Raw genomic sequence first — 14,785 nt, forward strand, 5'->3', positions numbered from 1 at the left:
CTATTATTTCATATAATATATATTTTCTTCCTCTCCATATTTATCCTTAATGCATATTTATAATTGGTCTACTGCAGGTTAGAAACACTAACTGTATATGGGATATTTAATATAAGTATTTGACATAAACAACTTTCTGATAAATTCTCATTTGGATTTATAGTTACTCCTTCTCTTTTACTTTTTATATTTAGCAGAGCCACAATAAACATGCAAGATACGGTCAAGAAGACCTCGAAAAGAGGTCAGAATAACTTGACAAATCTTCCTATGAATCAGTAGCTCTGTCTCAAAGTCAATAAAGATAATGATCTTCTCTTCTACCTCCCCTCCCATTCTATGCTCTTTTTGTTCAAATACTCAAGAAGGTGCATACTTACACTCAGGAGGCATTTTTTCAGTAAACAACTGGCAATATTCCTTGAGGAGTCCAAAGTTTTCCTGATTAATGCTTTCTTGCAGAGAGACATCTCCAAATCTTCAAAGAGAAAGATAATGAAGACAATAAGAAAAAACAAACTATGATTCTAAAACTTCCTAAGAAGAGAATGTCTCTTTTTAAGTATTCTCCAAACAACAGATACTTCAATTCACCTCAACTTTTCAATTTTTTTTTCCAATTGCTAAATCTCCCCCCGGTCTTTACAACTAGAAAGTAATCTGATTTTCCTCTTAGAAGAAAGAGCACTGGGTATCAACTTCTATATTTCCTTTTCCTCAAAATATCAGGGGATCTTGGATTGCCTTTTATTCTTTCTCTTCTGTATTGGAAATGTGAAGAATCCCTAGAGTGCCTCGTCAAATGTCTGTGTTTTCCATCTCTTAATGCAAACACTTGTTCTTGACTGAACTTCCCGGAAAATCCAGATTTTGCTTTTATCATATCATCCTATTTGGTTAGAGTCTCTGGACACCACAGGAATTCTACCATACCTATGTGGACTTTGTGCATAGTTAATTTCCCCTAATTTGACCTAGAACTTTGGGCTATGACACTGTTTTTGTCCTTTTGATCCACTGATCTTTTGTGAAATACAATTTTGTGCTTTTGATTTAGATGCTTTAAATGCTCTGCTTTAAATGTTCTAGACTTTGGAACAGTAACTTGGTATAGGGCATCCAGTTGCCAAATGTTGTGAATTTAACTCCCACAATATATCTTACATCTTTCCCATCTTCTCACTCATCCAATCACTAAGCACTCTGCTTCTGATCCTTCTCACCTCTCAAGTGGACTAATGCTTTAGTCTTTAATTGGTCTCCTTGCATTAAGTCTGTCTCCTCTCTAATTCATTCTTCACATGATAACAAATTGACAATTTTAAAGCACAAATCTGATCATGTCATTCCCCCTCTGCCTCACGATTTCCAATGTCTCCACTTTGCCTCAAGGATAAAAGGGAAATCACTACGTTTGGTTTTTAAAGCTCTTTTCAGTAGGCTCCAGGTTGCTTTTTCTGGCTTATTGCAGATTACTTTTCTTCATGAACATTCCAGGCAAATCACTTTGTAAGAATCATTGCATGTTTTCTCCTTTTTTTAAGGCTATTCTCATGTTGGAAGATATTTCTTCACTTTCATCTTGTAGAATAAGTTAAAAACTCAAATCAGATATCTCCTAGAAAAAGCTTATACTGATTTCCTTAGTAGCTAATATACTTCATAGATATTTTGTATCTTTTATCTACTGTGTATGTTTGTACAGAAAGATATGGACACATACATATATCTATCATCTATATCTCTACTTCCATCCATTCATATCTGTCCCCCTTCCACTTCCCCATTCTTCTTTTTCTAGTGTCCCCCTCTCTCATTTTCTATAAACATGCTATTTTCCCTCAATAAAATATAAACTTGAGGTCTGAAAACATTCTGCTTTTTTGTCTTTGGGCCCCCAGCATTTTGCACAATTCTTGGCACATTCTTAAAAAAATGATTTTTGAATAAATGTATATTACAGAGTATCAATACCTTCATTTTCTATGTGTCAAAATATCACTTATAAAGTGAGAGTCAGAATTGGATGCCTTTCATTTTCTATAGATGTTCTGGATCATCTCTGTGGTGACCATTTCACTTTCATTACCATAGCCTGAAAGTGCATTAGCTTTCCTGACTACCATATTACAATATGGATGCATAATGAGTTCACACAAAGCTAAGAATCCTTAAGTCTTTTTTAAATAAGTTATTTTCAGGTTGCTCACATCCTACATGAGCATAGTTGATTTTGAAAACTAAGCAAGTGTTATATATTTGTTTTTATTAAATTTCATCTTTTCAATGTGAGACTATCATTTTACTTAGTAGGTACTTTTACTACAGATGATTCTGTCATCTTCTATATTTTTTCACTGAAAATTTGATGAACATTTCTATATTTTTATTCAAGACATTGATAAAACTGCCACATAGAATAGGGTACCATGTTATTCCTCTAAAAACATCCCTCCAAGAAGCCATTAATCTATTTATCAGCAGTCTTTGATGTTCATTCAACTACAAATAGCCAAACTTAAGTATATTGTTATTCCATTTACTTTTCTCTATTTTGGAGTTATCTTTAATTCTTCCTTATATCCTTTCCCTCCAATTCAATCAGTAAATGAATGATTTCAACATTTCCTACAATTTTTGGCCTTATATTCCTTCTATTCTCTGTCCGTTTACCAATTCATTGTCAAATTTCCTTTCCTAAGGTGATACTTATCATCTTATTGATAGATTAATACTCAAAACTTGCCAGAAATTTGCTATTTGATGATTTTCCTTTTTATTCATTTTACTTATGGTACCACTCTATATAGTACGCAGATGGATTGACATGGAAATGTCTCGTTTTGGCTATGATGCCAAAAGACTACTTTTTTCCACAAAACATCTCATAGGACTTTTCTAATTAAACAACTTGTTTATATTAGATTTGAAAGAAAGGCACTTTGCTGACTCATTTGGGTGATTAAATTTTCTTAAAAATATCTTGCTACTATAATATTATGCTTACTTTCTTTTCCACAAGTGGTTATCTGTAACTGTTTCAAAGATGGCATCAAATATGTACATATTGTATTCAGACAATATTGTCTGCCTATTGAGGTATCTTGCCAGTTTAGTAGATAGCTGGTTTGAGAATCAGAAAAACCTGAGATCAAGATACTTATTCCCTGTGTGACTGACAAAATTAGGTAACCTCTTTTCATTTTTTTTATCTTTAAATGATATGCTACTATATTATTGATAATATATTGCATCAGCTTTGAGTGGTGATAGGACCCTGGACTTGAAGATAGAAGCCATAATTTCAAATTCCAAATCTCCTACATATTAACTATATGATCTAAGGCACATAATTCTTCATCTTTGTGCCTCAGTTTCACTACAATGAGAGCAACTATTTCATAAGGTTGTTGTAAAGTTCAAATAAGATATTTATGAAATATTTTGTGAATCTTAAATCACTAAGTGTTAGCTCTTGTTCTTGTTTTGATTTCATTTAGATATGTCAGCAACTTTGTAGATAATGACTAGAAAAAATATAGGATCATAGAATCTTCAACCTAAGATGTCATCTGATCCAATTCCCTCTTTTAAAGATATGGAAAATGAAACAGAGCAGTTAATATTTGCCTAAAATTGTCATTTTTGCTTGTCCTTTGTTTTTTAAGAGAATCAATGACATCACAAGTGATTTCTTGGTTTGCCCAAATATTTGGATTTAAGTAAGACAGAGTTGAACAAAGTTGAAAGTATCATTCTCTCTTCCATAGTCATTAAAGTCCAGTGGCAAGACAAAAGTCAAGATAACTGGCAATGGCCCAGGATTCATCAGTTGACCTTGGTGACTCCCATGTTTGATAAAGGTCCAAAACTCCTGCTTCAGGTACCTTAATGGCCTTAGAACAAATTGTACATAGTCACTCGTTTTGCTAGGGAAGGTATTCACATTATTGGATTAACTTATTGACTATGGCTACTAAGCAAATTAGTGTCACAGTCAGAACTATAATTCATGTCTTTTTATTTATTTTCCTTCTCTTTCCTTCCAAGTAATGCCCATCCAACTTAGGCTCAGTGTACAAAGTGATAAAGCACATACACATACACACACATACACCCCTTTGAATGTAGCAAAAGAGAGAAGACAGGGGCACAGATATAAGCTGTACATTTATTAAATTTAGAGGCAGAAGAGATCTTAGGGAACATCTCATCCAACTCTATCACTTTACAGATAAAGAATAGAATCCCAGGGAGAGTAAATGATTTGTCCCATATCAAAAAGCTAGTAGATAGGAGAGTTTATATTTGAAATCATGCCTTTATTATTTCCAAAGCCAGAGTTGGTACAATACATTACCTATAATCTAATAACATAATTATATTATATCATTACACAGCTGTGCAACTGGGCAGGTTAGATATTGACTTCTACATTTAAGAAACTCAAGCTAGAACCAAAACTCAATATATTGCACCATAAAACAATAGTTAATATTGGACATGTCAGAAGTATGAAAAAAATCAGATTTCTTAGAGAAGAGTGTTCTAACTCAGAAACAGAATGGGGGAAAGGAAAAAAAATAATAAAGTATCTATTTACTATGTGGCTATCACAAGCAAGACTTCTTTAAGGAGGCAGAATTGGAGACCAAAATTTCCATAAAGTAATGATTCCTAGGAACATCCACTAAGCACAACAAATTTTCCTCCCTTGGTTTCCTCAGAAACTTTGATTTTTCTTACACTTTACTTTCAACTCTGCTACTGTCCACTAAATCCAATGAATTACACTGATCTGTAGACCTTGCCTCTGACTCATATCTCATTTGTTCCACAATAGTTCTGTGTGGTGCTCATTTAGATTTTACTCTAGATTTCATACCCTGATAACTACTTATGACTCTGTCTACTTCTGAAAGTATAGCAATTCGTACCTATGTGCAATGCAAAACAACCTTCTGTCAGCTTCATGTAATCCTTTCACTGACAATTCTGACTGATTGACATGAAAACCATTGTTATTTAAAAGCAACCAAGGAAGGCCTTTTTTCAAACAAAGCCAAAGTTAAGATAAAAATCATACAAAAGTGTGGCTAGTAATGCCTCAGCTTCATAGGAAAAACAAACAAACAAACAATAGCTATTACAATAGAATGTCAGTTCTTTTGAAAATAAAGATTATTTTTTTTCCCTTTGTATTCACAGTGCCAGGAATAATGCCTTACTTCAAGAAGATGCTTAATAAATTCTTGTGGACATGAATTGAATTGACTAGCATGAAAAAATTTGAAAAAAATATGTTTAGGATAAGTAAAAGTCAGCATTCATCATATAGGGATTTTTTTTTAACCTTTTCTGTGTCATGGGCCCCTTCTCAGGATCGTGCTTTTAAGTTAATAAAATAAAATTTACAGGATGACAAAGGAAACCTCTAATGCTGAAATACAATTATCAATTTATTTTTAAATTCATAGACATTGAGGTAAGAATCCTGCCCTAAATGGTGCCTTCTATCCATTTTCATTCTGTCTTGACTATGTTCTACATTCGTGTGTGTGTGTGTGTGTGTGTGTGTGTGTGTGTGACTCCTGTGTTGAAAACAAAAGTAGAAAAGAAATTGATTTCATGCCATCAATATACAGTTCTGACATTGACCTTCCTGATCCCACTGAAATCTTGTGTGTGTGTGTGGTATGTGTGTGTGTGTGTGTGTGTGTGTGTGTGTGTGTGTATGTGTGTGTGTTAGATTGATTGTCACTATAAATCTGCCACAAAATCTGCCACTTACCCTTATCACAATTACTCTTACTGGAATAATCTTTAATACTCTTAACTCTAACCTTTCTTTATAAAGCAATTGTCTGCTTCCCTTTTAAAGTCCTTTTAACTAAAAATTGTCCTCTATGGATATGAAGGGCAAACACCTTTACTAAAGAGAGTTAGAACATACTAATCAATGGCTGATGACAAGTAAAATTTTTGTATGTTTTCTCTATTCTATTTCTGAAAATTAATTCAGTAATGACACTAAGTGCTGTGTCATAGATCTTAGGAAGCATAAAGGAGAAAGAATAAGTTGCTAATAAGCCCAGATTTTATTTTGAATACATCAGAAAACTAATTAGGTTTAAGAAAAGCAATCCAAAATTCTAGATCTAAATTCAGCTATTATTGGCCAAAGTTCTTATTTATTTTGGCTTTCTGTTAAAAATGTAATAGTTTGCTTATTTTAAAAATATGAACAGAAACTCTTTGTTATATAAACAAATCTAAAGGGTAGTTTGTTGTCTTGTAATCATAGTAAAAACAAACAAACAAAGGTATCTTTGTGGAGTTCAAGAACCACCAAAGAAGATCCTAAAACATACTGCTGAGCATGGCCTTGGATACTATGGGAATCAAGGGCAAGATTTGTCATAAAATTGGGATAAGGGTAGGGAAGTAAGAAAACCAGATTTGATTCTAAAGGAGTAGAAGCGAGCAGAATGTTCATTATTACTAAATGAAAAGCTGGTGGAAATGACAGGCTACATGTTCAAGATTGACAATTATAGGGGCATTCAGGATTCAAAAATTAAAATAAGTGCACACTCATACATATATACACACACTCATCAGGGAACATCAAGGAATTGGGGGACCACTCTTAAGCTCTTCCAGGAGGTATATTACCATTTGATGCAATTAATATTAAAAACAACAATAGTATTAATAGCTAAAATTTGTAATATGTGCTTTATCATCTCACTTGATCCTGACAACAATCCTGGGAGGTAGATACTTTTATTAACATCTCTTTGCAGATAAGGAAACAGGCAAAAAGAGTAACTTGCCCAGGATCGCACAACTGGTAACTTTAAGCATCAAGATATAGGACTGATCTATTAAACAGAATTGTAAGGTACAAGGCAGGACTTGCTCCTGCTAACCTTCTGTAGATTGGAAAAGCAGACACTTCATCACTTCCCTCTAACCGTCTGATTGAAGGGTGGAGTAATGAACTCCAAAACCTCCATTTAAAGAAGGAATTTAGCTCAAAACTTTTCATTCAATTTGGATATTACTGGCTTCTCAACCATATCCTTGAGTCAAGTAATATTCCTTTCCACTAAGTCAATTCCTTTTAACTTCCTTTTAATGTATTGCCTTTCTGGATTATGTTATAAGCTCTTTGAGAGTAGGAACTCTCATATATATATATATATATATATATATATATGTGTGTGTGTGTGTGTGTGTGTGTGTGTGTGTGTGTGTGTGTGTATAAATTCTCTCAAATGCTTAGTATAGTGCCTGGTACATAGTAATAGTGATTAATATCAATAAATAACTATTAATTATTGACTTTAGTTTGCACAGTGGTGGAAATAATTATCTGACTACAGTGAAATAAAACACTTGATTTAGAAAAGATCAAAGAAAATGACCATTTGAGTGCTTATCATCAACACATTATTTACATTTACAGTTAATTCACATTAATCTTATTGAATTAGATTTTTATTTTGCAAAACAAGATGACACATTCAAATATATTTCAGTATAGCTACTCATATTTTCTTTAGTTTATCATATATTTGGGTTGAGACTGGAACTAGCTTCCTTAAATCTGATGTTTTCCCCTTGCTTACCAAATTAGGATTGATAGAAGAAAAAATGTCGAGCCTGATTCCAACCAAGTCCCAGATGTTCGGACATCTGGGACTTTGTAGCACATCACAGAGAAATGGTAGCAGGAATTCAATTGTAGGCTTACCTCTCTGCCAAGGTTTGCTGTTCATTGATTCCAACATTAAAGAGGACTGGGTAGACATGTAATAGCTTCCCTTCTTTAATCTCTGGTGGCAGCAACTCAAACATCCTGGCTGGAAGTTTGACCTCTATTACATAATGTTCGCTGGAGCAAAACAAAGAAAAAACAAAAGGAGGGAAAGAGTTTTACATCCCGTATATTGTTATGATTCTATAACAGGCAAGAAAACTTTAGGAGCTCCTTCTTATTGGCTTATTGGAAGAAAAAGCTGATAGTTCCTATAAGTTTTACTCTGGTGGGCAAACCATTCATAGAAAAGAGGAAAATAAAAATAATCAATGGATAAGAGGATCCTGATTTGGAAATGGAACTGACCTTACAGGTCCATTCTAGTCTCATTCTTTCTTTGTTCTAAGTAGGAAAATGAGGCTCAGTGAGGTGAGCTGAACTTCCCCATGTCACAGATGGCAAGAACCAATAACAATTCAACCAAGTCAACAAACATACATAAATCAATGGGTACCTACTAGGTGGTCGGTACTGTGTAAGATACTATGTGATGGGCTGTGTAAGGTACCTACTATGTGGTGGGTACTGTGTTAAACACTGGACAAAGTCAAAAGTTTTGTTTTGTGTTTTTGAGATTAATGGAATAGGGGATTTTCATTAGCTATGAAAATGTAAGGAATTAATCTATATTTAAGGTAAACTGTGTTGAAGTAGTCTAAGAATAAGCTAATGCTGAAGTTTTATTATGTGTCTGGGGGCAATAAAAGTCACAATCCTAAGACAAATATGGAGTTTCTTTGTCATATTGGTTCCTTTTTTTTTTTTTTTTTTTTTTAAGTTTCTCTCACTGAAGCATGGACATAAAAATACTGTCCCAGGGAGCTGTGTCCTTTGGTCATTTTGAACAGCTATGAGCTCAGTGATGAAGAGCAGTATCAGGATTTCTCCTACAGGTACCATTTATCACAATTGTCATTCTTGTTTTTAACTGGCTGTGATAACAGAAAGCTGATTATTTATCTTCCTCTTGGGAAGGAAGGTGGGAAAACGCCCAGCAGGCATTTATGAATAGTATTGAAATGTTTTCAAAATACTTTAAATACTAGATAGATTGTTACATACCATCCCCATTTCACAGGTAGGGGGAGACTAAGGCATAAAGAGACAAAGGGATACATAGATAGTGTCAGAGCAAAGACTACACCCAATACCTCTACCCACTTAGGCGATTTTGCCTCTCATCAATGACTTCATTTATATGTAGTGTCCTTCAGATGAAAGGCATTGAGCTATTTGTCTTTGGATTTACATGACTGAGTAAAAAACAAAAATGCTAGACATTGCTGAGCCCCTTCCTACACAAAACTTGCTTCAATTTCCCCTAGAAAGTTATTCTGTGAAAAATATAAAGATAACAATTTTTATTTGCACTAATCTCAGCACTTCGTGGGTTGGTACTGACTAGTAGCAATGTGTGAGGAAGACTTATTTCTGGGCTTTCCTCAGTTTTATTAAAAGAAATAGCAATGATTAAAAATAAAAGCTCCACATCATCATTCTGAATGAGATTCAAGGTATCCTTTATCTTTCCCAGTGATCTTTGATTTGGCCTCTAGTTGCCTTTTATTAAGACAGCAATTCAGTTATCTTGCCTACTCAAAGAAATAGACTTTTATTTTTTTTTTAATGAAGACATGTAAGGGATAATAGCTTCCTTTTATGACATGGAATCTCATGTTAGTTTTCTCTCATCAAAAGGAAGGGAAATAAGAAGAGGGATTCTGAGGATTATTTCTCTCTTCCTTCCAGTCATAATGTTTCCAGGAACGTAGGTCAACTTTGAACCAGACTTCCTCCAGTGTCTTTACAGAGAGAAAAATTGATGGCCAACACAACAGCAGTGATTGAAATGATTTACAGAGCAATGCTTTTCTCCTCTTTGAGGAGTACTCTACAATACCATCATTTTTCTTAATTATTCCTGATTTTTTTGCCCATCATGCTCTGACCTTCTAGGCTATTTATTTCCAACCCTTCTCGGAAGGCTCACAATCTGGGAGTGAATTGTCAGGAATAATTAAGAAAAATGGAGGTATGTACCCCTGTTGGAGGAAATACATCTTTTTTTTCTAAAATGTTGCTGCTTTTAGCTGAATTTAATTTACAGTCATCTCAAGAATTATGACGCCATTAAGTAAACGATTCCCGCAAAAAGTGAAAACCCTTGGAGCTTGAGTTTAGTTCCTAATAAACGGGGTGGGGGAACAAAGAGCCACAGTCATGAAATCCTCTAAAATTCAGCATAAGTCATAGGAGCATTGACATATTCGGTACAATAGTAGATCAACAAATAGAATTTTGTCATAGAATTTTGGAGTCAGAAGATTGCTCAAGAATCCACAAATGAAAAGAATTCCTACTCTGCACATAAGGTCAGCTACCCTCTGCCAGTGATATGCTTAGAGTAGGAAGGCAATTAGAAGCATGACTCTCATTCTTAGAGCCACCATTATGTCCTGAAAAACTCCTCATTCTGGAATCTCTATCCTTGGACTTCTTCCACTCAAAGTACTTTTTGCTGCTTTGCTCTCTCCTCCTGCTTGGCTGACTCATCCCAGAATTTTCGTTTTAAGAAGCATGCTAAAGTCATCCATTTCTTTATCCCTGCCCAGAGTGTAATTCTGCTCCTGGGCTTTTATTATGCCCTCATATGAGGTGCCTTTATTTTTTCTTGCCTAGCCCTTTAATTTTTATGTGACCTTTTATATGTTGTTTTCCCCTACCCTATTAGAATGTAAACTTCCTAAGGAAAAAGACTGTCTTTTTTGCACAGCACCTAGCCCATGAGAAGTAATTGCTGAGTGTTTATCACATTTTCCATTATGGAAATTTGTTTTTAATTTTTTTTTTGCATTTGAGTTTTGCTAGATGTTAATTTTAGCCATATAACATATAACTAATAGTATTTCACAAAAGAGTGATAGAAGCCCCAAAATGGGTGGTGAGGGGAGCCTTTTAACTTCCATTTACATCTATTAGAGAGGTAATAGCATGGGATAATTTATATAGAATTGAGTATGAAGTCTAGAACATACAGATTCAAATTCTTCTTGAGATGCCTATTGATGCAGCCCCTGTCAAGTAATCATCAATTTTCTCATCTACAAAATGATTAGGATTGGACTTGATGAAATGAAGGTCCTGTCCAGTATTAAATCTTATGATATCATCAGCTTTTCTGAAACAAAATCATCCTAGGGGTCCAGTAGGACTTAATGCTTAGGAAATAGTCACTACTTACCGCCTTCCGGTTATAACTGGCAAGAAATCATTGGATTTGGCTTCTGTTATTTTAAAAACTACTTTCCCCAAATCTGAAATGCCAACAGCCATGTCCTCCAGCATTCCAATTTCTTCACCTGAACAAGGAAAAGGCCTCTCATTACAAAGAAGTCATTTGAAAAAATGTCACCAGGGATTATCTGCCCATAGTGGAATTGGCTCTAGGCACTTGAGTGAATAACATTGAGTACCGTGATTCCATTTGAAAAGCTTTCCCTTGGACCTGATAGCTTTCAGGGCTGAAACAAGTATGGTTTTGTCAGACTCCAACAGTTAAAGTCCTCTTAGAGAGAAGGAAAGTGGCACATATTTACTTAGAAGCTGGAGGGAATTTTAACTAGGTTGTAAAAGAAAATGCCTCTGATGTTGGTAAGGCTGATATTTAATTTCCATCAATGACAATTCTGGCTAGATTAAAAACTACTGGTGCCGGAACCAAGCTGTCTTTTTGACCCCCCCACTGCCCTGATTGGTCAAGGGAAAAAGACAGGTGTGCCCTAATTAGCACATCTGAATGGATGGCAGTGGAGACAATTAAGTATTTGAAAATAAATGGCAATATAACCCTCCTATATTTAAAGATGACAAATTCAGGATTTCATATTATAATCCACTCTCATTATACTTTCAAAACAAACTAGAAAAATAAAGCCAAATGAGTATGAAAGGTTTTATTGTAGCACGGATCTAGATGGGCAAAAACTACAGTAAATGTCGTGTGTTGTTCAGCTAAAGAATAAATTCCTAGTGTTTCATGTTGATCTTAAAAATCTTCTTGGGTAAACACTCATGTGTCTAGTGATATGTTCATAAAGTTTACCAAAGGGAATAATACTTACTGTATGTGCTCAGTAATCCCTCAAACTGTACAACCAAGCCCACCATGTGAAGCTGCTGGAGGAAATCAGGATCATGCAAACTTGAGTGTAATTTCATTATAAATCCACAGACCAATCCTGCAAGCTAAAAAAAGGATGAGATAAATATACTTAAACGGGACTGTTCACTTAATTTTTAAATATTTCAAGATAATTAGGTCTTCATAGGTCTGAGTAGAAATAATTATAATATTCATATTATTTGATGCAATTATTTAATTTGGATTTATACTACAATTTAAATATACTACATATACAATTAACTATACTACAATTTAAATAAATTATGTACATCTATACATACACACACATATATACACACATGTATTATACATTATATGTATTTGCATATATGTGTACACACATGTACACATATTTATTAAAGGCAATCTTTGGGACAAGGAAGGAACCCATTAGGAGAGCATTTCTATGGAAGATAGTGGGCAACGGCAGAACCACTAAAGACATTGAGATTATTTGCCTTTTTACTCCATTTTTCTAAGAACTGGCCAACTAGAGGTATGGTAAGAGGAATTCTCAGTTGTCTTTTGCCCACCACTGAATAGTAGAGAGTGTCCTTCTGTCCAGTATCAGAGCACTTAGATATGAATCTGACTCAGCTTTTTTCTTTGCCTGTGTTCTTGGGGATATTAATTACTCCACATATCTGGACGTCAGTATTCTCATCTGGACTGCAAGGGGGCTTGACTACATGAATGATATGACAAGTACCTTCTAGCTTAGGATTTATGATCCTCAGATCCTGTCTGGTCAAATGTTAAAACCATTGGATAAAAGATAAAGTGAAGGAGAGTGGATTAATCAAGGGCTCTTAAATTTCAATGACTTCTCTCTTCCTCAAGAACTTGGAATCTAGTTTAAGATTATAAGAAAATATGAGGAAGTGTAAAGGAAGGGAATTTTTCCTCCCTCTTCTATTACTAATAGAGCTTAAATCCAGCGAGATCTAGCTTCAGTAATGAATTTTCACAAGCTGACGGGTCCCCATAATTGAGCAACTTCTTGGGTGCATGTTCATACATGCACCTACTTATAAACATAAAGAGTAGAAGTGTTTCATGGAGAATAGAGTCTCAATGAGCCCTGTGGGGACCTGGGATCCTGAATTCAAATCCTGACTGACGAATACTATTTATATCATCATGGGTCTATCATTTAACTTTCCCTTGGGCAAATCTCAAAATCTTTTAAGTTACAGATCAGTTGCCAGTCTGCATCCATGCATGAAATTTCTACACCAAGAGTTCCCTGGAAAAATGACAACAAAAATGCACAAAAATAACCTTAATTAATTAATATGGAATATTTTGGTTTTGTCATATAAATTAAGCTGCTGAAATAAATGAGTGGTATTCAAGACACCAGTATATTTTATGTTACAATGTGAGGTGGCCTCTGCCTTTTACAGAAATAGAGCTCTCTCACTTGGAAAGAGAAGAGATTTCCCACATTTCTCCTGTCCAGCTTGTATGCACACAATAATGCAATTCCCATCAACGAATCTGCAATCTAGTCATCTGAGGGTTAAATTTAAAAAAAAAAAAAAAAAAAAAAAGGAGTTTCTGTCTGATATGAATTGCAGATTCCTTTTCCGAGGGTTGTCTGTTTGCAATGGACTGGAAAGAAACAGAGATGTAGTTTCTTCTTTCTGGATCAGAGATTGTGTGTGTGTGTGTGTGTGTGTGTGTGTGTGTGTGTGTGTATGTGTGTGTGATGAACCTCTTTGGCAGGTTGAATCAAATGGACAACTTAGACTGATTTTATTTTTATAGCTGAAGAAAATGCTGCATTTTATTAGTTTTAAATTTTAATTAATTTTTAATTCCACTTTGCCTCTTTCTCCCATATCCCCCCATCTATTGAAAAAACAAGAAACATGATATCTATTTTATATATGTAAAGTCTTACAAAATAAAACTTTTGGATTAGTCATGTTTCAAAGGGAAAAAAATACAATCTGAGTCCATTTTCCATCTACAGGTGGGTAGCATTTTTCATGATGAGTCCTTTGGAGTCATGGTAAATCTTTGTATTAAGCAATTACTCAGAATTTCATAGTTTATAGTCTTTACCAAACTACTATAACTCTGTTGATAGTTCTCCTGGTTCTATTCACCTTATTTTGCAACAGCTTTGCAGGTTTTTCTGAAATCTTCTCCATTATTTCTTATAACATGAGAGTATTAGATAACATTCATATACACAACTTTTTCAACCATTCCTTAAGTGAAGGGCATTCCTCTTAATTCCCAATTCTTTACCACCACAAAAAAAGTGGCTAAAAACATTTTTGTACATAAACGTCCTTTTCCTTGTATTTCTTTAAGAAACAGCTCAAGTAATGGTATATAACTGGGTCAAAGGATATGTAGTTTTATAGTCCTTTGGGCTTAGTTCAAAATTGTTCCAGAATGGCTGGACAAATTCAGCTTCACAAATGGTGCATTATTGTACCTATTTCCCCACATCTCCTCTAGCATTTGTCAATTTTTTTGTCACCTTAGCCAATCTAATGGATGTGAAGTACTGGCTCAGAGTTATTCTAATTTGCATTAACTTAATTATTGGTGATTTAGAGCTTTTTTGTATATAAGTATTGATAGCTTAGATTTCTTCTTCTGAAGACTGCCTGTTCAAATCCTTTGATCATTTATCAAAGGGGAAATGGTTTTTACTTTTATAAGTTTTATGTTTGTCTCAATTTCTTTTATATTTGAGAAATGCGTCATTTACTAGAAAAATTTGCTGTAAGATTTAGTCTCTGGTTTTTTCCTTCTAA

The 14,785-nt window shown here is 34.4% G+C and overlaps 1 protein-coding gene across 3 annotated transcripts in view; it reads right to left on the reverse strand.

Annotated features, from left to right (window-relative positions):
- Positions 1-14,785, reverse strand: part of INPP4B (inositol polyphosphate-4-phosphatase type II B) — a 931,109-nt gene that overhangs the window by 104,902 nt on the left and 811,422 nt on the right. For all 3 annotated transcript variants that reach the window (XM_051965729.1, XM_051965726.1, XM_051965728.1), the window contains 4 exons: positions 11,947-12,070; positions 11,067-11,184; positions 7,760-7,900; positions 381-478 (listed from right to left, as the gene is read on the reverse strand). In XM_051965729.1, coding sequence (XP_051821689.1) covers positions 381-478; positions 7,760-7,900; positions 11,067-11,184; positions 11,947-12,070 — 481 coding nt within the window. The remainder of the gene's footprint in view (positions 1-380; positions 479-7,759; positions 7,901-11,066; positions 11,185-11,946; positions 12,071-14,785) is intronic.

Source organism: Antechinus flavipes, chromosome 6 (assembly GCF_016432865.1).
Source record: "Antechinus flavipes isolate AdamAnt ecotype Samford, QLD, Australia chromosome 6, AdamAnt_v2, whole genome shotgun sequence".
Taxonomy (NCBI): domain Eukaryota; kingdom Metazoa; phylum Chordata; class Mammalia; order Dasyuromorphia; family Dasyuridae; genus Antechinus; species Antechinus flavipes.